This window comes from Salmo salar, chromosome 10 (genome assembly GCF_965601325.2).
Source record: "Salmo salar chromosome 10, fSalSal1, whole genome shotgun sequence".
Lineage (NCBI taxonomy): Eukaryota > Metazoa > Chordata > Actinopteri > Salmoniformes > Salmonidae > Salmo > Salmo salar.
Window position 1 is genome coordinate 57,131,248 of NC_138300.1, and position 23,911 is coordinate 57,155,158.

At 42.7% G+C, this 23,911-nt stretch overlaps 1 protein-coding gene across 1 annotated transcript; it reads left to right on the plus strand.

Moving 5' to 3' along the window:
* Positions 1-819: 819 nt before the first annotated feature.
* Positions 820-19,355, plus strand: scly (selenocysteine lyase). The gene is given in 13 exon segments (NM_001173806.1): positions 820-887; positions 1,676-1,923; positions 2,161-2,270; positions 2,642-2,742; positions 3,102-3,297; positions 3,597-3,724; positions 8,264-8,416; positions 8,684-8,790; positions 10,779-10,815; positions 13,413-13,496; positions 13,816-13,918; positions 17,141-17,216; positions 18,535-19,355. Coding segments are annotated over 12 exon segments (1,500 nt in total). The 5' UTR covers positions 820-887; positions 1,676-1,678; the 3' UTR covers positions 18,695-19,355.
* The last annotated feature ends 4,556 nt before the right edge of the window (positions 19,356-23,911 follow it).

Below are 23,911 nucleotides of genomic sequence, written 5' to 3' on the forward strand. Positions count from 1 at the left end.
ATCTGTGAGGGGGAAAAAATGGTGTTTATACATTAACAACCAAGCTAAAATTGCCTGCTTATGGAATTTGGCCAATTTTACTGGGATTTTTATCAACAACAAAATTACATCGAAGCAAAAATTCTAAACCACCAACAGTCAAATAAATACTTAGGGAAGACATTCCAAATACTGTTCTGGTTCTTAACATACTTCAGAATCCAATTTATTTTAAAAGTATTATTTAGAGTATTGAAATTTAAAACGTCAAGACCTCCTTGTTCTTGGGTATTAGTGAGAATATATTTCCGTAGATAGTGAGGCTTGTTCCTCCAAATAAAATTATAAAGAATCTTATCTAAGTCATTTACAATTCTAGGGGATAATTCAAGTGATAACGAGACATAAACCGATCTGGATAACCCTTCAGCTTTGGTCAATAAAACCCAACCATATAACGAAATATCTCTCAGCAACCAGAGGTTCAATTTCTTCTTTGTTTTCTCAACAACGGGGTTATAAAGTTTAAGTGACTCCTTTGTTTTTCATCCTTGCATATAACAATTCCAAGATAAGTAACCTTATCTTTAATTGGGATACCATATACTTCCTGTAAAACACAGTCCTTGAGTGGAAATAAGACTGATTTACTGATATTCATTTTCAAACCCGAAACTAAGGAAAAGTCTTCAATACAGGAAACTTTTTTCCTGACTGGTTTGTCAGACACTGCAACATGCGCTATGCGCTGCAACATGCGCTGCGCTAAACAAGGAAGGAAAGGCTTCATTCATGAACTGAGCCGTCAGCCTTGCATTTCCTGGTTGGGAAGAAGCTTCGACTTTGGGAGTCGTTGACAGTATAGCTCTTCTACTTCAGTCTCATCCTCCTTCGACTATCTAGCCAAGGTATTTAGCTAACTACAGCGACGTTCAAATTGACGAAATAAACATATCTTTGTTTTAAACCAACGTAGCCAGCCAGCCACGGTAAATAACGTTAGCTAGCTTAGCAAGCGTTTAGCTTGTTCTACAGCCACGTATTAGCTAAAGTTATGTCACTCAACGAATGTTGCATAAAAAAAGGGACATTTTCATTGTCTAGCTGGTTATCAAGATCAATGCTGTGCTGAAGGGAAATGGGGTTAATTTTCAAGAAATGAGACTGCTAGTTAGCTGTCTTAAGAGCTAGCTAGGTCATTGCACGCGTTTCCTTGGAAAGTACATATTAGCTAGTTAGCTCAGCATGCCACGTTAGAATATATCTGACTGCCGGTGACATAGTAGATAACAGTAGGTTTTATAGACGGACGTTTTTAGCTTCATGAGTTAGTTTACAAACCCATCATTGACCCTATAGGACCGTTGCCCTATATAAATAGGACTTGTATCCCATTTATCATTTTTACATTTTAGTCATTTAGCAGACGCTCTTATCCAGAGCGACTTACAGTAGTGAATGCATACATTTCATACTTTTTTTTTTTTTTCGTACTTGTCCCCCGTGGGAATCGAACCCACAACCCTGGCGTTGCAAACACCATGTTCTACCAACTGAGCCACATGGGACTGTATTTACATATGACAACCCCAACCCTATAGAATGACATAACATTATGTTACACACTACCAGCATGCCACTTAATGTAAAGTCATAAAGTCACCTTGGTAAAACCTAGACTTTGCTTTTCCATAAGGTAATGTCTGAACCAACGAAGGCCAGCTCCGGCACAAGGAACCCGAGGGACCACAGTCACCACTCGGTAGACGGTCGTCCACTCTCTCACCATTCAGCTGCATCCGTTGACCATACAGTCACTTCATTGGATGACCACCACGCACGTTCACATCATTCAGACACAGGTGGTGCCAATGGGCATACACACTCAGATCTTCCATTTGACGGTCATATACACACATATATTCCAGACATGGATGAGGACAGGTAAGTGTTATCAGTGTTTGTCACAGATGTATACATGGGGGGGTTGATGGGAGACCACTACAACCCATTGAGTTCCAGTGGTTCCTCATGCTCTTATCCTATTGTACTTAGCTTCGAACGACTCCACAGGATTCCTCCCTGTAGACATATTAATGTTTTAATAGGCCTATTTCATGGCACATCCTGTCATCTCTCACCTCTTACTAATGGTTAATGTACTACCTCTCTGTAATACAGGATCTACATGGACTATAATGCCACCACCCCACTGGAGCCACAGGTGATCCAGGCTGTTACTGAAGCCCTGCACGAGGCCTGGGGAAACCCCAGTAGTACCTACACACCAGGTGAGGGGTTGGTACCAACCTTGGAAGTATGTTTTGTTTTGTCCATCTTGTCATCCCCACTGATTTTATTAATCTCTTTAGTTGTTGACTATCTTGGTTCATCCCCACTGATTTTATTAATCTCTTTAGTTGTTGACTATCTTGGTTCATCCCCACTGATTATATTAATCTCTTTAGTTGTTGACTATCTTGGTTCATCCCCACTGATTTTATTAATCTCTTTAGTTGTTGACTATCTTGGTTCATCCCCACTGATTTTATTAATCTCTTTAGTTGTTGACTATCTTGGTTCATCCCCACTGATTTTATTAACATCGTTAGCTATGCATGCTACGTGTGTTTTTGAATTTGTCGTCTCTTCCTTGTTCCAGGTGTGAAAGCGAAGAAGATCATTACCCAGGCGAGAGAGAACGTGGCTAGAATGGTGGGGGGTAAAGCAGATGATATCATCTTCACCTCTGGTGGGACTGAGGTAGAATGATCGTCTTGTTATACTGTACATTTTTACATTTTTAGTCATTTAGCAGACGCTCTTATCCAGAGCGACTTACAGTAGTGAATGCATACATTTCATAAAAACATTTTTCTCCGTACTGGTCCCCCGTGGGAATCGAACCCACAACCCTGGCGTTGCAAACACCATGCTCTACCAACTGAGCCACACGGGACGTATATGAACACGACATGCCATCTGGCTTATTGTCTGGCTCAAAACAACACAAACGTCCCAATGTGATTGGTTGCGTGCTCAACCAGCGATATAACATACCATTGGAAAGCTCTAGGGTTTAATTGCCAGGGATTTTTTTTACTTTCCTCCGTTCTCTTCAGGCCAATAACCTGGTGTTCCACAGTGCCCTGGAGGCCTACAGAGAGAGCTGCAGGACAGCAGAGCAGAGAGGGGAGAGACATCGCTATGAGAACAGCAGTACCTCAGCCTGGCCTCTACCTCATATCCTCGTCTCTAACGTGGAGCATGACTCTGTCAGACTGACCGCTGAACACCTGCTGAAGGACGCCACGGCAGGTAGGGTTTAACACTGTTCTGGATTGATATTTATTTACTGTATGCTAAATTATGACGATGATGATGAGGAGGAGAATGACGTTGAGCTGATGAAGGTGATGATGATCAATCATATATTTTTTTATTAACATATAACACTTAAGTGTAACGAGAACTTTAGTAACTCAGTACTTGTACATACATAAATCATTATACTGTAATAAGGATCGTTTTTATTTCCAGTAACTGTGATGAGTACACCAAATGTTGTCCTTAATAGTCAATGACTTGACATAGGCCTATCTGGGTTGTTGTCTTAGACGTGACGTCAGTGGCGGTTTCCAAGGTGACGGGGAGGGTGGAGGTGGAGGATGTGTTGGCTGCTGTCCGCTCCTCCACCTGTCTCATCTCTATCATGATGGCTAACAACGAGACAGGAGTCCTAATGGTGAGGGACACACACACACACACGGACGGACAGACGGACGGGAAGCATGGCCTAGTTTTTCACACCTACATGGTCCTAACACACACCTATCCACAGATCCTAAATATTAACCCAAGTCTTAGCCTGCAATTGAAACACAATGGATAGTACTGCTGTACTATTTATTACTACAGATATTACTAACATACTGTATATTACTAACAGATATTACTAACATACTGTATATTACTAACAGATATTACTAACAGATATTACTAACATACTGTATATTACTAACATATATTACTAACATACTGTATATTACTAACATATATTACTAACATACTGTATATTACTAACAGATATTACCAACATACTGTATATTACTAACAGATATTACTAACAGATATTACTAACAGATATTACTAACAGATATTACTAACATACTGTATATTACTAACATACTGTATATTACTAACAGATATTACTAACAGATATTACTAACAGATATTACTAACATACTGTATATTACTAACAGATATTACTAACATACTGTATATTACTAACATACTGTATATTACTAACAGATATTACTAACATACTGTATATTACTAACATACTGTATATTACTAACAGATATTACTAACAGATATTACTAACAGATATTACTAACAGATATTACTAACATACTGTATATTACTAACAGATATTCTAACAGATATTCTAACAGATATTCTAACAGATATTCTAACAGATATTCTAACAGATATTACTAACATACTGTATATTACTAACAGATATTACTAACAGATATTACTAACATACTGTATATTACTAACAGATATTACTAACAGATATTACTAACATACTGTATATTACTAACAGATATTATTAACAGATATTACTAACATACTGTATATTACTAACATACTGTATATTACTAACATACTGTATATTACTAACAGATATTACTAACAGATATTACTAACATACTGTATATTACTAACAGATATTACTAACAGATATTACTAACATACTGTATATTACTAACATACTGTATATTACTAACAGACTTCAAAACATGAAAAACACCTTCCTAATATGCGTTTTGTGCTGGGAAGTGCTTAGTAATGAGTCTCTCAAAATGAAAAAATGAATAAAACGACACGTTTCTGACCAAAACATCCACAGCATGACGGTAAACCCAGGGAGTTCTATCAGAACAGGGCAGCATGACGGTAAACCCAGGGAGTTCTATCAGAACAGGGCAGCGTGACAGTAAACCCAGGGAGTTCTATCAGAACAGGGCAGCATGACGGTAAACCCAGGGAGTTCTATCAGAACAGGGCAGCGTGACGGTAAACCCAGAACAGGGCAGAATGCTTCAGGAAACTGCTTCGACTGTGGATAAGTAAGTCAGATAGCAAGGCATTGTTGTCATTTTATAACAGGTGATGATTAGCAGAAATAAGGGAGTAGTATCTCTCATAGTAGTAGATGTGAGTTTCTCTTCCAAACTATCCCCTGGCCTTGTACACAGCTAATAGCTAACATTCACCAAAGCAAGCTATCTACTGATAGTGCAACCCTAGTAACAGTCCTTTTCGAGATGAAAAATTATCAGGCCTACTGTACATTTTACTGTAGAAATGATTGTTCAAAACTAGCCTAGGTTGGAACTGTTGCTGTTAAAATACAATAATTGTTATTCTTAACTGGAATAAACTGATTGAAGCAAGATGCTTTTTGATGTAAACCCACTCACACAGTTCTGGGTTGCTCATCTACAACAGGAAGTGGTCTCCTGCCTGACTGAGAACCCACTCACACAGTTCTGGGTTGCTCATCTACAACAGGAAGTGGTCTCCTGCCTGACTGAGAACCCACTCACACAGTTCTGGGTTGTTCCATCTACAACAGGAAGCGGTCCCCTGCCTGACTGAGAACCCACTCACACAGTTCTGGGTTGTTCCATCTACAACAGGAAGCGGTCTCCTGCGTGACTGAGAAACCACTCACACAGTTCTGGGTTGTTCCATCTACAACAGGAAGTGGTCTCCTGCCTGACTGAGAACCCACTCACACAGTTCTGGGTTGTTCCATCTACAACAGGAAGTGGTCTCCTGCCTGAATGAGAACCCACTCACACAGTTCTGGGTTGCTCATCTACAACAGGAAGTGGTCTCCTGCCTGACTGAGAAAGCAGTAGATGTTCTGGTCCAGTTTGGCGCCTCATACCTATACGAGACAGGGTTCTCAACTCTTACATACTTTAAAAAAACAAGTACAGAAACAGACTCAATGCTGAGCATCACTTCTGTGTTGCAGTGTCAAAAACTGAGCCCAGAATAGACATGCTTGTTGAAAACTTCAACCAGCCACAGACCTCTCATTAGGAGTGTTTTTGTGTGTGTGTGTGTGTGTGTGTGTGTGTGTGTGTGTGTGTGTGTGTGTGTGTGTGTGTGTGTGTGTGTGTGTGTGTGTGTTTTCTGTTCTACATCAGTTCATTCTAGTTCAGAATAAAACATATGTATTGTATTTTAAACAGCAACAGTTCCAACCTAGACTTTCTTTCAACAGTAATTTCTACAGTAGGATGTCCAGTAGGATGTACAGTAGGCCTGATCATTTCTACAGTAAGATGTACCGTAATATGTACAGTAGGCCTGATCATTTCTACAGTAAGATGTACAGTAAGATGTACAGTAGGCCTGATCATTTCTACAGTAAGATGTACAGTAAGATGTACAGTAGGATGTACAGTAGGATGTACAGTAGGCCTGATAATTTCTACAGTAAGATGTACAGTAGGATGTACAGTAGGCCTGATCATTTCTACAGTAGGATGTACAGTAAGATGTACAGTAAGATGTACAGTAGGCCTGATCATTGTTCATCTGTACTGTTTCTTAGTGTTGCACTTTCAAAAAGCCTGTGTGTCTGTTCTGTTATTCATCTGTGTGATGTGATCAATCCGTTTATTCCAGTTCAGAATGAAAATGATTTATTGTATTTTAACAGCAACAGTTCCAACCTAGACACATATGTAATAGTGTTTTTAATGAGGGAAAATAAACATGAATAGATATTTATATTAATATTTATTTTCGTTGTTATTTGTTTTTATCTATATTGCATTTGTTTTAGGCATAAGGGCAATGAAATGTACCGATATTTACATATAGTTGCATATTTACCTAAGCTTGGAACCCAGGAAAACACAGAATTCCTAATTTGACTCCCATGCTGAAAATGTTTAAGAACCTCTGCAATAAGGGATCATAGCTTTCACCTGGGTTGACCTGGTCTGTTATGGAAAGAGCAGGTGTTCCTAATGTTTTTAACACTCAGTGTATATTACTTACATACACTATATATACAAAAGTATGTGGACATCCCTTCAAATTAGTAGATTTGGCTAGTTCAGCCACACTTGTTGCTGACAGGTGTATAAAATCAAGCACACAGCCATGCAATCCTAATAGACTATCAATGTGGCACTGTCATAGGATGTCACCTTTCCAACATGTCAGTTCATCACATTTCTGGCCTGCTAGAGCTGCCCTGGTCAACTGTGAGTGTAGTTATTGTGAAGTGCAAACGTCTAGGAGCAACAATGGCTCAGTCGTGAAGTGGTAGGCCACACGAGCTCACAGAACAGAACCACTGAAGTGCATAAATGGTCTGTCCTCGGTTGCAACACTCACTACCAAGTTACAAACTACATCTGGAAGCAACGTCAGCACAGGAACTGTTCATCGGGAGCTTCATGAAATGGGTTTCCATGGCCGAGCAGCCGCACACAAGCCTAAGATCACCATGCGCAATGCCAAGCGTCAGCTGGAGTGGTGTAAAGCTTGCCGCCATTGGACTCAGGAGCAATGGAAATGCGTTCTCTGGAGTGATGAATCACGCTTCACTATCTGGCAGTCTGACGGATGAATCTGGGTTTGGCGGCTGCCAGAAGAACGCTACCTGCCCCAATGCATAGTGCCAACTGTAAAGTTTGGTGGAGGATGGATAATGGTGTGGAGCTGTTATTCATAGTTCGGGCTAGGCCCCTTAGTTCTAGTGAAGGGAAACGTTAACGCTTCAGCATACAATGATATTGTAGACAATTCTGGCCCTTTCCTTTCCTGTTTCAGCATGACGGTGCCCCCGTGCATAAAGCGATGTCCATACATCGATGGTTTGTCAAGATCGATGTGGAAGAACTTGACTGGCCTGCACAGAGCCCTGACCTCAACCCCTTTGGGATGAATTAGAACTCAGACTGCGAGCCAGGCCTAATCGCCCAACATCAGTGTCCGACCTCACTAATGTTCTTGTGGCTGAATGGAAGCAAATCCCTGCAGCAATGTTCCAACATCTAGTGGAAAGCCTTCCCAGAAGTGGAGACTGTTATAGCAGCAAAATGGAGACCAATTCCATATTCATGCTTTTGGAATGAGATGTTGAATGAGCAGGTGTCCACATTCTTTTGGTTATGTAGTGTTTCTTAATCACAGATATTACTAACAGCATTATTACTTTGACTACCTTATGTGTTTCTCCTGACAGCCAATCAGAGAGCTCTGTCAGAGGATCAGATTTGTCAACAGACAGCGTCAACATAGAATCCTCCTGCACACTGACGCGGCCCAGGCCATAGGCAAGGTGCGGGTCGACGCCCGTGACCTGGGAGTGGATTACCTCACCGTTGTAGGACACAAGGTCAGGATTCTTCTGGACTTTAGGCGAATCTTAAATGTGTTTCCTTGATTCCTCATGTTTTTCCTTAAAGCGTATTGGAGGAGAGGGAGAAACCTAAGATTCTTTCCTCCAATGCATTTTGAGAAGGAGTGAAGATGCAAGGAATCAAGGAAATACAATTTTAGATTCACCCATGGATACTGTGATTGTCTTCTATTGTATTCTGGGAAGATTAGTTATTATTATTGAGTTCTGAGAAGTTTTCTATTCCCTCACTGTGGTTTCCAGTTCTATGCACCGAGGATAGGAGCGTTGTATGTGAACGGCCCAGGAACAACCACACCACTCTACCCCATGTTGTTTGGAGGGGGACAGGAGAGGAATTTCAGACCAGGGTATCGTTCAAGTAATTATGTCTACTTCCCCAATGGCACTCTATTCCCTATGTAGTGCACTACTTTTGATTAGAGCCCATAAGGCTCTGGTCAGAACTAGTGCACTCACTATATAGGGAATAGGGTGCCTTTCATACTCAATTACTCGCCACACTGAGATATTTAGACCATTTAATGAGCTATTATGTATGTATAGTACCAGTCAACAGTCTGGACACACCTACTCATTCAAGGGTTTTTCTTTTTTTTAACTATTTTCTACATTGTAGAATAGTTGTGAAGACATCAACACTATGACATAACACATATGGAATCATGTAGTAACCAAAAAAAGTGTTAAACAAATCAAAATATATTTTGTATTTGAGATTCTTCAAAGTAGCCACCCTTTGCCTTGAAGACAGCTTGGCACAATTTTGGCATTCTCTCAACCAGCTCCATGAGGTAGTCACCTGGAACGCATTTCATTTAACAGGTGTGCCTTGTTAAAAGTTACTTTGTGGAATTTCTTTCCTTCTTAATGCTTTTGAGCCAATCAGTTGTGTTGTAGGGGTGGTATACAGAAGATAGTCCTATTTGGTATAAGACCAAGCCCATATTATGGCAAGAACAGCTCAAACAAGTAAAGAGAAATGACAGTGCATCATTACTTTAAGACATGAAGTTCAGTAAATGTGGAAAATGTTTTAAAAGTGCAGTCGCAAAAACCATCAAGCGCTAATGAGGATCACCACAGGAAAGGAAGACCCAGAGTTACCTCTGCTGCAGAGGATAAGTTCATTAGAGTTAGGTTTCTCTAGGTTTTTTCCTATGTTCTGGCCTTTCTAGGGAGTTTTTCCTAGCCACCGTGCTTCTACACCTGGATTGCTTGCTGTTTGGGGTTTTAGGCTGGGTTTCTGTACAGCACTTTGTGACATCAGCTGATGTAAGAAGGGCTTTATAAATAAATTTGACTGAGTTACCAGCTTCAGAAATTGCAGCCGAAATAAATGCTTTACAGAGTTCAAGTAACAGACACATCAAAACTTCAACTGCTTAGAGGAGACTGTGTGAATCAAGCCTTCATGGTCGAATTGCTACTAAGAAACAACTACTAAAGGACACCAATAAGAAGAAGAGACTTGCTTGGACCAAGAAACTTGAGCAATGGACATTAGACCGGTGGAAATCTGTCCTTTGGACTGATGAGTCCAAATGTGCAATTTTTGGGGTATTTGTGAGATGAAGAGTAGGTGAACGAATGATCTCCGCATGTGTAGTTCCCACCGTGAAGCATGGAGGAGGTGGTGTGGGGGTTCTTTGTTGGTGACACTGTCTGTGATTTATTTAGAATTCAAGGCACACTTAACCAGCATGGCTACCACAGCATTCTGCAGCGATACGCCATCCCATCTGGTTTGTGCTTAGTGGGACTATCATTTGTTTTTCAACAGGACAATGACCCAAAATATACCTCCAGGCTGTGTAAGGGATATTTGACCATGAAGGAGAGTGATGGAGTGCTGCATCAGATGACCTGGCCTCCACAATCACCCGACGTCAAACCAATTGAGATGGTTTGGGATGAGTTGGACCGCAGAGTGAAGGAAAAGCAGCCAACAAGTGCTCAGCATATGTGGGAATTCCTTCAAGACTGTTGGAAAACCATTCCAGGTGAAGCTGGTTGAGAGAATGCCATGAGTGTCTAAAGCTGTCATCAAGACAAAGGGTGGCTACTTTGAAGAATCTAAAATATATTTTGATTTGTTTAAAACGTTTTTGGTTACTACATGATTCCATATCTGTTGTTTCATAGTTTTGATGTCTTCACTATTATTCTACAATGTAGAAAATAGTAAAAATAAAGAAAAACCCTTGAATGAGTAGGTGTTATAAAACTTTTGACTGGTACTGTATAAAACACCCTCTGAAGTTATAATGAACAACAGATGAAGATGTTACAAGTAATAAAGTAAAAGCACTGTATTTTCATGTTTGTTTTGTTTTAGCACTGAGAACACACCAATGATCGCTGGCCTTGGAAAGGTACAGTCTTGAATCATTACAGTATTAATTAGCCCATTTGTGTAACAAAACGTTATGACCCTTACTCCTACCGTATATGCCTTTTGCTAAAACTGGTGGTCAAATACAATTACAGTGGCTTGCGAAAGTTTTCACCCCCCTTGGCTTTTTTCCTATTTTGTTACCTTACCATCTGGAATTAAAATGGATTTTTTGGGCGGGTTTGTATCATTTGATTTAAACAACACGCCTACCTCTTTGAAGATGCAAAATATGTTTTATTGTGAAACAAACAACGAATAATACAAAAAAACTGAATTTGAGTGTGCATAACTATTCAATAAAAGTCAATACTTTGTAGAGCCACCTTTTGCAGCAATTACAGCTGCAAGTCTCTTGGGGTATGTCTCTATAAGCTTGGCACATCTAGCCACTGGGATTTTTGCCCATTCTTCAAGGCAAAACTGCTCCAGCTCCTTCAAGTTGGATGGGTTCCGCCGGTGTACAGCAATCTTTAAGTCATACCACAGATTCTCAATTGGATTGAGGTGTGGGCTTTGACTAGGCCATTCCGAGATATTTAAATGTTTCCCCTTAAACCACTCGAGTGTTGCTATGGCAGTATGCTTAGGGTCATTGTCCTGCTGGAAGGTGAACCTCTGGCCCAGTCTCAAATCTCTGGAAGACAAACAGCTTTCCATCAAGAATTTCCCTGTATTTACCGCCATCTATCATTCCTTCAATTCTGACCAGTTTCCCAGTCCCTGCCAATGAAAAACATCCACACAGCATGATGCTACTACCACCATGCTTCACTGTGAGGATGGTGTTCCCGGGGTGATGAGAGGTGTTGGGTTTGTGCCAGACATAGCGTTTTCCTTGATAGCCAAAAAGCTCACTTTTAGTCTCATCTGACCAGAGTACCTTCTTCCATATGTTTGGGGAGTCTCCCACATGCCTTTTGGCGAACATCAAACGTGTTTGGTTTTTTTCAGGCCACTCTTCCAAAAAAGCCCAGCTCTTTGGTGTGTACGGCTTAAACTGGTCCTATGAACAGATACTCCAATCTCCGCTGTGGAGCTTTGCAGCTCCTTCAGGGTTATCTTTGATTTCTTTGTTGCCTCTGATTAATGCCCTCCTTGCCTGGTCCGTGAGTTTTGGAGGGTGGCGCTCTCTTGGCAGGTTTGTTGTGGTGCCATATTCTTTACATTTTTAATAATGTATTTAATGGTGCTCCGTGGGATGTTCAATGTTTCATATTGTTTTATAACCCAACCTTGATCTGTACTTCTCCACAACTTTGTCCCTGACCTGTTTGGAGAGCTCCTTGGTCTTCATCGGGCCGCTTGCTTGGTGTTGCCCCTTGCTTAGTGGTGTTGCAGACTCTGGGGCCTTTCAGAACTGGTGTATATATACTGAGATCATGTGACAGATCATGTGACACTTAGATTGCACACAGGTGGACTTTATTTAACTAATTATGTGACTTCTGAAGGTAATTGGTTGCACCAGATCTTATTTAGGGGCTTCATAGCAAAGGGAGTGAATACATATGCACGCAACACTTTTCCATTGTAATTTATTTTAGATTTTTTTTAAACAAGTAATTTTTTCCCTTTCACTTCACCAATTTGGACTTTTTTGTGTATGTTCATTACATGAAATCCAAATAAAAATCTATTTAAATTACAGGTTGTAATGCAACAAAATAGGAAAAACACTAAGGGGGATGAATACTTTTGCAAGGCACTGTATATAAGTATTGTTAAAGCAAACCATATTCATGGTGTCTATATGACGTGATGATGCAGAGCCTGTAGCTGAACTAAAGAGTTGTCTGTACTAGGCAGCAGAGCAGGTGAACTAAATAGTTGTCTCTCTACTAGGCAGCAGAGGAGGTGAACTAAAGAGTTGTCTGTACTAGGCAGCAGAGCTGGTGAACTAAAGAGTTGCCTGTACTAGGCAGCAGAGCAGGTGAACTAAATAGTTGTCTCTACTAGGCAGCAGAGCTGGTAAACTAAAGAGTTGTCTGTACTAGGCAGCAGAGCAGGTGAACTAAATAGTTGTCTCTACTAGGCAGCAGAGGAGGTGAACTAAAGAGTTGTCTGTACTAGGCAGCAGAGCAGGTGAACTAAATAGTTGTCTCTACTAGGCAGCAGAGCTGGTGAACTAAAGAGTTGTCTGTACTAGGCAGCAGAGCAGGTGAACTAAATAGTTGTCTCTCTACTAGGCAGCAGAGCAGGTGAACTAAATAGTTGTCTCTCTACTAGGCAGCAGAGCTGGTGAACTAAAGAGTTGTCTGTACTAGGCAGCAGAGCAGGTGAACTAAAGAGTTGTCTGTACTAGGCAGCAGAGCAGGTGAACTAAATAGTTGTCTCTCTACTAGGCAGCAGAGCTGGTGAACTAAAGAGTTGTCTGTACTAGGCAGCAGAGCTGGTGAACTAAAGAGTTGTCTGTACTAGGCAGCAGAGCAGGTGAACTAAAGAGTTGTCTGTACTAGGCAGCAGAGCAGGTGAACTAAATAGTTGTCTCTCTACTAGGCAGCAGAGCTGGTGAACTAAAGAGTTGTCTGTACTAGGCAGCAGAGCTGGTGAACTAAAGCGTTGTCTCTCTACTAGGCAGCAGAGCTGGTGAACTCTAACCTGACTGAGTATGAGACTCATATGCTGGATACAAGGGACTACCTGGAAAAACAACTAGAGGTACAGTAACAGTCTGCTAATCTATCCATCATAGACTATCACAACCATCAATGTTTTTTTGTTGGATTTCAGAATATATTTATAGCTTGTGTTGACACAGTGACACTGTTCTGGAGATTTGTTCAGTAGTTTCAATGTAGAACCAACATTTGTTTTCCTTTTAGATTGTTACCATGTTTTCCTTGGAATTTACTGTTTCGTGAGTGAAGAAGTCAATGTACAGTATAGTACATGTCCAATAACTATGTCTTATTAATTCTATGTCCAATAACTCTAACTATTCTATGTCCAATAAGTCTTTGCTGTTGTGTGTTGCCAGGCGGTCTTTGGGAGAGAGAGGATACATTTCAACAGTCATTTCCCTGACTCCGAGACCCTCCCCAACACCTGTAACGTGTCCATTCTGGGTCCTGGACTACAGGGTAAGTACAAATGTGCTATTGAGCTGCACAGTATTTTGTTACATACTTCGGCCACTCAATTACAGCCAATGAAACTACGTTGGCCAATTATTACGTATTTACTAGTGGACTATGACAGCTCTGTGGATGTGGACTCTGAATGGAGCTGTAGAGTCATACTGACGTCTCCCCTGTCTCTACCCTTCCTGCTGTGGGATCTGTCTCCGTCAATCTGCCACGCTGTACAACAGCCGTTCTTTAAGTATGGGTTGGGCTGCGGAAATGTTAAATGGTGGGTTGCGACATATCTGAGTAAAAATAATTATATATATACAGTGCCTTGGGAAAGTTTTCAGACTCCTTGACTTTATCCACATTTTGTTACTTTACAGCATTATTCTAGAATGGATTAAATACATACAAATCCTCAGCAATCTACTCACAATACCCCATAATAGCAAACCAAAAACAGGTTTTTAGAAGAAAAAACCCCAAAATACCTTATTTACACAAGTAGTCAGACCCTTTGCTATGAGACTCGAAATTGAGCTCAGGTGCATCCTGTTTCCGTTGATCATCCTTCAGATATTTCTACAACTTGATTGAATTCCACCTGTGGTAAATTCAATTGATTGGAAAGGCACATCTGTCTATATAAGGTCCCACAGTTGACAGTGCATGTCAGTGCAAAAAACAATTCATGAGGTTGAGGGAATTGTCCGTAGAGCTCCAAGAGAGGATTTTGTCTTGGCACAGATCTGGGGATGGGTACCAAAAAATGTCTGCAGCATTGAAGGTCCCCAAGAACACAGTGGCCTCCATCATTCTTAAATGGAAGAAGTTTGGAACCACCAAGACTCTTCCCTAGAGCTGGCCGCCCGGCCAAACTTAGCAATCGGGGGAGAAGGGCCTTGGTCAGGGAGGCAACCAAGAACCTGATGGTCACTCTGACTGAGCTCTAGAGTTCCTCTGTGGAGATGGGAGAACCTTCCAGACGGACAACCATCTCTGCAGTACTCCAGCAATCAGGCCTTTATGGTAGAGTGGCCAGACGGAAGCCACTCCTCAGTAAAAGGCACATGACAGCCCGCTTGGAGTTTGCCAAAACGCGCCTAAAGACTCAGACCATGAGAAACAAGATTGTCTGGTCTGATGAAACCAAGATTGAACTCTATGGCCTGAATACTAAGCGTCACGTCAGGAGGAAACCTGGCACCATCCCTACGGTGAAGCATGGTGGTGGCAGCATCATGCTGTGGGGGGATTTTTCAGCGGCAGGGACTGGGACACTAGTCAGGATCGAGGCAAAGATGAACGGAGCAAAGTACAGAGATCCTTGATGAAAACCTGCTCCAGAGCACTCGGACCTCAGACTGGAGCGAAGGTTCACCTTCCAACAGGCAAGACAACGCAGGAGTGGCTTTGGCACAAGTCTCTGAATGTGTTTGAGTGGCCCAGCCAGAGCCCTGACTTGAAGCCGATCGAACATTTCTGGAGAGACCTGAAAATAGCTGTGCAGTAACGCTCCCCATCCAACCTAAAAGAACTTGAGAGGATCTGCAGAGAAGAATGGGAGAAACTCCCCAAATACAGGTGTGCCAAGCTTGTAGCGTCATACTCAAGAGGACTCTGTAATCGCTGCCAAAGGTGCTTCAACAAAGTACTGTGTAAAGGGTATGAATACTTATGTCAATGTTATTTCAGTTTAGAATTTTTTATAAATTAGCAATTTCTAAAAACCTATTGGCTGCTTTTCCTTCGCTCTGCGATCCAAACCATCTCAGTTGGGTTTAGGTCAGGTGATTGTGGAGGCCAGGTCATCTGATGCAGCACTCCATCACTCTCCTTCATGGTCAAATATCCCTTACACTGCCTGGAGGTGTGTTTTGGGTCATTGTCCTGTTGAAAAACAAATGATAGTCCCACTAAGCGCAAACCAGATGGGATGGCGTATCACTGCAGAATGCTGTGGTAGCCATACTGGTTAAGTGTGCCTTGAACTCTAAATAAATCACTGACAGTGTCACCAGCAAAGCAGCCCCACACCATCACACCTCCTCCTCCATGCTTCAAGGTGAGAACCACACATGCGGAGATCATCCGTTCACCCACACTGCGTCTCACAAAGACACAGCGGTTGGATCCAAAAATCTCCAATTTGGACTCGATTTCCACCGGGCTAATGTTTCTTGGCCCAAGCAAGTCTCTTCTTTTTATTGGTGTCCTTTAGTAGTGGTTTCTTTGCAGCAATTCGACCATGAAGGCCTGATTCACGCAGTCTCCTCTGAACAGTTGATGTTGAGATGTGTCTGTTACTTGAACTCTGTGAAGAATTTATTTGGGCTGCAATCTGAGGCAGTTAACTCTAATGAACTTATCCTCTGCAGCAGAGACAACTCTGGGTCTTCCTTTCCTGTGTCGGTCCTCAATAGAGCCAGTTTCATCATAGCACTTGATGGTTTTTGCGACTGCATTTGAAGAAACGTTCAAAGTTCTTGAAATGTTCCGCATTGACTGACCTTCATGTCTTAAAGTAATGATGGACTGTCGTTTGTCTTTGCTTATTTGAGCTGTTCTTGACATAATATGGACTTGGTCTTTTACCAAATAGGACTGTCTTCTGTGTACCACCCCTACCTTCTCACAACACAACTGATTGGCTCAAACGCATTAAGAAGGAAATTATTTCCACAAATTAACTTTTAACAAGGCACACCTGTTAATTGAAATGCATTCCTCCTCTCCCCTGTAACTATCCCCCTGGTCGTTGTCCCCCCTCCTCTCTCCTGTAACTCTTCCCCAGGTCGTTGTCCCCCCTCCTCTCTCCTGTAACTATACCCCAGGTCGTAGTCCCCCCTCCTTTCTCCTGTAACTATTCCCCAGGTCATTGTCCCCCCTCCTCTTCCCTGTAACGATCCCCCAGGTCGTCGCTGTAACTGAGAATGTGTTCTCAGTCAAAACGGGACATGTTTTCATGAGCTTGGGTCCCAGGAAAACAGTGAATTTCTCATTGGGTCCCAGGAAAACAGTGCATTTCTCATTTAGGTCCCAGGCAGAAAAAGGTTAAGAACCCCTCCTGTACAGTATGTCTAACACTACATTGCCGCGAGGTCACAACCTACGTTGCTGTGGCTATTTATAAACTACGGTGGCTGTTAATGATTCATGTCTCTTCTGTCCCCTGTACTGTGCTGTAGGGAGGAAGGTATTCATGTCTCTTCTGTCCCCTGTACTGTGCTGTAGGGAGGAAGGTATTGTCCAGCTGTAGAAGACTCCTGGCCAGTGTTGGGGCTGCATGCCATTCACACAGAGGAGACAGGTAAGGACCTGACACATACAGTTACTAGCTACTGTATATCATAGAGCTACAGTTACCAGCTACATCATAGACCTACAGTTACTAGCTACTGTATATCATAGAGCTGCAGTTACTAGCTACTGTATATCATAGAGCTACAGTTACTAGCTACATCATAGAGCTACAGTTACTAGCTACATCATAGAGCTACAGTTACTAGCTACTGTATATCATAGAGCTACAGTTACTAGCTACATCATAGAGCTACAGTTACTAGCTACATCACAGAGCTACAGTTACTAGCTACATCATAGCGCTACAGTTACTAGCTATATCATAGAGCTACAGTTACTAGCTACTGTATATCATAGAGCTACAGTTACTAGCTACATCATAGAGCTACAGTTACTAGCTACATCATAGAGCTACAGTTACTAGCTACATCATAGAGCTACAGTTACTAGCTACTGTATATCATAGACCTACCATTACTAGCTACATCGTAGAGCTACAGTAGCTAGCTACATCATAGAGCTACAGTTACTAGCTACATCATTGACCTACAGTAACTAGCTATATCATTGACCTACAGTTACTAGCTATATCATTGACCTACAGTTACTAGCTACATCATAGAGCTACAGTTACTAGCTATATCATAGAGCTGCAGTTACTAGCTACTGTATATCATAGAGCTACAGTTACTAGCTACATCATAGAGCTACAGTTACTAGCTACATCATAGAGCTACAGTTACTAGCTACATCATAGAGCTACAGTTACTGTATATCATAGAGCTACAGTTACTAGCTACATCATAGAGCTACAGTTACTAGCTACTGTATATCATAGAGCTACAGTTACTAGCTACATCATAGAGCTACAGTTACTAGCTACTGTATATCATAGACCTACCATTACTAGCTACATTGTAGAGCTACAGTAGCTAGCTACATCATAGAGCTACAGTAACTAGCAATATCATAGACCTACAGTTACTAGCTACATCATTGACCTACAGTAACTAGCAATATCATAGACCTACAGTTACTAGCAATATCATTGACCTACAGTTACCAGCTACATCATAGACCTACAGTAGCTTTACAGTCACAATAACTGCCCTCAGCCAAACTTAAGACAGTTACTATATATATATATATATATATATATATATATATATATATATATATGTGTGTGTGTGTTTATATATATACTGTATGTGTGTGTATATAGAAACCTTGCACATTAATTGCAGACAACAAAATAAATCCCCCTTGTTTAGTGGAACTATATTGTTATGTTGTCACTGTTAGTTTTCACTCTGTTTGTCCCTCAGGCCCTCCCATATCCTGCTGAGCTGTGGCATCCCTGAGGAGGTGGCAGCTAATGCCCTGAGGCTGAGTGTGGGGAGAGGGACCAGCAGGGATGAGGTAGAGCTGGTGGTGGAGGATCTGAAGAATGCTGTCGAGAGGCTGGAGGGACTCAACGTTGATTGATTGTTTGACTTATTGGTTGATTGATCTACAGAATATACACCTGATAGTACTGTGAAATAATGTGCTGTGTTGCAAACAGTTAATAATTTAAAGCAATATCTTGTCAATTCTGCAATGAGAATGTACACCTTTGTACATTTACATTACATTTTAGTCATTTAGCAGACGCTCTTATCCAGAGCGACTTACAGTAGTGAATGCATACATTTAATATATATATATTTTTTTGTACTGGCACCCTGTGGGAATCGAACCCACAACCCTGGCGTTGCAAACACCATGCACTACCAATTGAGCCACAGGGAAGACTATAGACCTACAGTAGCTAGCTATATCATAGACCTACAGTGAAAGGTGTTTGTTATTTGTTTGTAGCATACACCATGTGTGTAGACCTAATGTATACCTTTTTGTGCTTTTATTAATTTAATTCAGGAGAAAATGTTTCCAATGTTTAAGACTGGAAAAAACGTATTCAAACTGACTTGAATGATGTGAAATAGATGGATGGCTTTATTGTGCTTGCTGTCAGTCGTCAGCTTCGCTGGTTAATACTTAATCAGGGGAGCTAACAGAAACTTCATGTGAATAGCATATCAGCTGTTTAAAGTTGGAGATAGTTTGTAAATGCTTCCGTTATAATAAAGCATTGGTATATCAACTTCTACTTCACGTTCATTGTTTTATGATGGAGGGATGCTATTTGAATGTGTGTATTATCTAATCAGCTGTCTAAATCCCATGATAGCTGTTATCAAATGGCCACCCGGACTATTTACACTGCAGTTTATTATCTATGCATAGTCACTTTACGCTTACCTACATGTACAAATTAACTCGACTGACCTGTACCCCCGCATATTGACTCTGTACCGGTACCCCCTGTATATAGCCTTGTTATTTTTGTGTTACTTTTCATTTTTATTTTACAATCTTTTAGTTTATTTAGTAAATATTTTCTTAACTCTATTTCTTGGAACTGCATTGTTGGTTAAAGGGCTTGTAAGTAAGTATTTCACTGTAAGGTCTACCTACACCTGTTGTATTTGGAGCATGTGAAAAATACAATTTGATTTGATAGATTTACAGAGTAGTTTGTTCACTCCTCACCGTTCCGAGATCCAAGATATTGTTTTTTTAAATAACGCTAGTCATCTGATGTATCATCAGATGTATTTATAAAGTCCTTCTTACATCAGCTGATGTCACAAAGGGCTGTACAGAAACACAGCCTAAAACCCCAAACAGCAAGCAATGCAGGTGTAGAATGCAGGTGTAGAAGCAATGCAGGTGTAGAATACAGGTGTAGAATGAAGGTGTAGAACGTGTAGAATGCAGCTGTAGAATACAGGTGTAGAATGCAGGTGTAGAATACAGGTGTAGAAGGTGTAGAATGCAGGTGTAGAAGGTGTAGAATGCAGGTGTAGAATACAGGTGTAGAAGGTGTAGAATGCAGGTGTAGAATGCAGGTGTAGAATACAGGTGTAGAAGGTGTAGAATACAGATGTAGAATGCAGGTGTAGAAGGTGTACAATGAAGGTGTAGAAGGTGTAGAATACAGGTGTAGAATGCAGGTGTAGAAGGTGTAGAATGCAGGTGTAGAATACAGGTGTAGAATGCAGGTGTAGAATACAGGTGTTGAAGGTGTAGAATGCAGGTGTAGAATACAGGTGTAGAATGCAGGTGTAGAAGGTGTAGAATGAAGGTGTAGAATGCAGGTGTAGAATACAGGTGTAGAAGGTGTAGAATGCAGGTGTAAAATACAGGTGTAGAAGGTTTAGAATGCAGGTGCAGAAGCAATGCAGGTGCATCCCCTTCATCTTGTCGACGGGGAATTCTGCCGTTACGCCGTGCTCCCTCTGTCCCCTCTGCAAGTGTCCCAAATGGCACCCTATTCCCTATATAGTGCACTACTTTTGACCAGGGCCCCTAGCGTAGCCCTTGATCATGGCCCTCAGTTCCATTACATTGCACATAAGAATCAATGGACAAAGGCGTTATCTCATACACACCTTTATAGGGTTTTAATTAAGGTCAGCGTTCCCACATGGCCATATTTCCATGTTACAGTGAGTGTTAATGGAAAACAGAGGAACCACCTGTGGTAATTACGCTATCTAATGTGCTCTGAACACCTGTGGTAATTAGTTATCTAGTGTGCTCTGAACACCTGTGGTAATTAGTTATCTAGCGTGCTCTGAACACCTGTGGTAATTAGTTATCTAGCATGCTCTGAACACCTGTGGTAATTAGTTATCTAGCGTGCTCTTGAACACCTGTGGTAATTAGTTATCTAGCTTGCTCTGAACACCTGTGGTAATTAGCTATCTAGCGTGCTCTGAACACCTGTGGTAATTAGCTATCTAGCGTGCTCTGAACACCTATGGTAATTAGTTATCTAGCATGCTCTGAACACCTGTGGTAATTAGCTCTCTATGCTGATCTGAACACCTGTGGTAATTAGCTATCTATGCTGCTCTGAACACCTGTGGTAATTAGCTATCTATGCTGCTCTGAACACCTGTGGCACTTAGCTATCTAGCGTGCTCTGAACACCTGTGGTAATTAGCTATCTAGCATGCTCTGAACACCTGTGGTAATTAGTTATCTAGCATGCTCTGAACACCTGTGGTAATTAGCTATCTATGCTGCTCTGAACACCTGTGGTAATTAGCTATCTATGCTGCTCTGAACACCTGTGGTAATTGGCTATCTAGCATGCTCTGAACACCTGTGGTAATTAGCTATCTAGCATGCTCTGAACACCTGTGGTAATTAGCTATCTAGCGTACTCTGAACACCTGTGGTAATTAGCTATCTAGTGTGCCCTGAACACCTGTGGTAATTAGCTATCTAGCGTACTCTGAACACCTGTGGTAATTAGTTATCTAGCGTGCTCTGAACACCTGTGGTAATTAGCTATCTAGCGTGCTCTGAACACCTGTGGTAATTAGTTATCTAGCATGCTCTGAACACCTGTGGTAATTATCTATCTAACATGCTCTGAACACCTGTGGTAATTAGTTATCTAGTGTACTCTGAACACCTGTGGTAATTAGCTATCTAGTATGCTCTGAACACCTGTGGTATTTAGCTATCTAGCATGCTTTGAACACCTGTGGTAATTAGCTATCTAGCGTGCTCTGAACACCTGTGGTAATTAGCTATCTATGCTGATCTGAACACCTGTGGTAATTCTCTATCTATGCTGATCTGAACACCTGTGTGTAATGGAAGAAGGCCGCTAGAATCGTGTTGACACTGAAAAATACTGTCACCTGCAACTGATAAAGCTGGTTAAAACTGTGTACACTAAGTGTATATTTTGTATTATTGAAATTATTTTGATGTGATATTAAAGGGCTTTATGTTTCTAGAATCGTCTACCTCTGTATATACTGTAAATACAGTCTACCTCTGTAACATAGAAGGTCCTTGGACCTTATGGAGTAACAGCAGGCTCCTTAAGAGTACATATTGGACTAGGGTAAGCCTAACCCCATAGGGCCCTGGTCAAAGTAGTGCACTACATATGGAATTAGGGTGCCATTTGGGGCTCGATCCCCTGTCTTCAGTGAAGCATGGGAGCATGTGGCAGCATGTGTTCAGCCCAGCACAAAGGGAAATGCTAGGCTGTGAAAGATGGACCTTTGTTCCTGCAACCTGTCTTTCATGATCTTTTCAGGTCTCTGGGCCGTTATGACCATCTGTCCCTCCCTCCCTCCCTCGGCCGCTGTGATCCTCTCCCCTCTTTACCTCCCTTCCCTCCCCCCCTCCCTCCCTCGCTGGGCTGCTATGACCCTCTGTCCCTCCCACCTTCCCTGGGCCGCTGTGATCCTCTTTACCTCCCCACCCTCCCTCCCTCCCTCCCTCCCTGGGCTGCTATGACCCTCTGTACTTCCCACCCTCCCTGGGCTGCTATGACCCTCTGTCCCTCCCTCCCTGGGCTGCTATGACCCTCCCTCCCTCCCTCCCTCCCTCCCTGGGCCGCTATGACCCTGTCTTGTCTTTGGCTATGCCGGATTAAGTGATATGACATGCTATTCTATAAAATCCTTTCTCTGTAATTAATATTACCTGATTGAGCTAATCATGTAAATGTAATTAACTAGAAAGTCGGGGCACCACGAAAGAGTGTTTATAGAGCTGTTATCTTCCGAAGAAACTCTTAAAGACCTAGTAATATTTTACATCAATAGCAGTCAATATTACTCGTCACCTTATTTCAGTCTCATATGAAAGTTGTACATTCTTGGTTATCTTCACGAACCTTGGCTAACAAGTTGAATCAGCAATACAAAATTGGGTATAAATATTTATTTACTATGACCCTCTGTCCCTCCCTCCCTCCCTGGGCCGCCATGACGCTCTCCCCTCCCTCCCTCCCTGGGCCACTATGACCCTCTGTCCCTCCCTCCCTCCCTGGGCCGCCATGACGCTCTCCCCTCCCTCCCTCTCTCCCTGGGCCGTTATGACGCTCTCCCCTCCCTCCCTCCCTCCCTCCCTGGGCCGCCATGACGCTCTCCCCTCCCTCCCTCCCTCCCTGGGCCGCCATGACGCTCTCCCCTCCCTCCCTCCCTGGGCCGCCATGGCGCTCTCCCCTCCCTCCCTCTCTCCCTGGGCCGTTATGACGCTCTCCCCTCCCTCCCTCCCTCCCTGGGCCGCCATGACGCTCTCCCCTCCCTCCCTCCCTGGGCCGCCATGACGCTCTCCCCTCCCTCCCTCCCTGGGCCGCCATGGCGCTCTCCCCTCCCTCCCTCTCTCCCTGGGCCGTTATGACGCTCTCCCCTCCCTCCCTCCCTCCCTGGGCCGCCATGACGCTCTCCCCTCCCTCCCTCCCTCCCTGGGCCGCCATGACGCTCTCCCCTCCCTCCCTCCCTGGGCCGCCATGACGCTCTCCCCTCCCTCCCTCCCTGGGCCACCATGACGCTCTCCCCTCCCTCCGTCCCTCCCTGGGTCACCATGACGCTCTCCCCTCCCTCCCTCCCTCCCTGGGCCGCCATGATGCTCTCCCCTCCCTCCCTCCCTGGACCGCCATGACGCTCTCCCCTCCCTCCCTCCCTGGGCCGGTATGACCCTCTGTCCCTCCCTCCCTCCCTGGGCCGCCATGACGCTCTCCCCTCCCTCCCTCCCTCCCTGGGCCGCCATGACGCTCTCCCCTCCCTCCCTCCCTGGGCCACCATGACGCTCTCCCCTCCCTCCCTCCCTGGGCCGCCA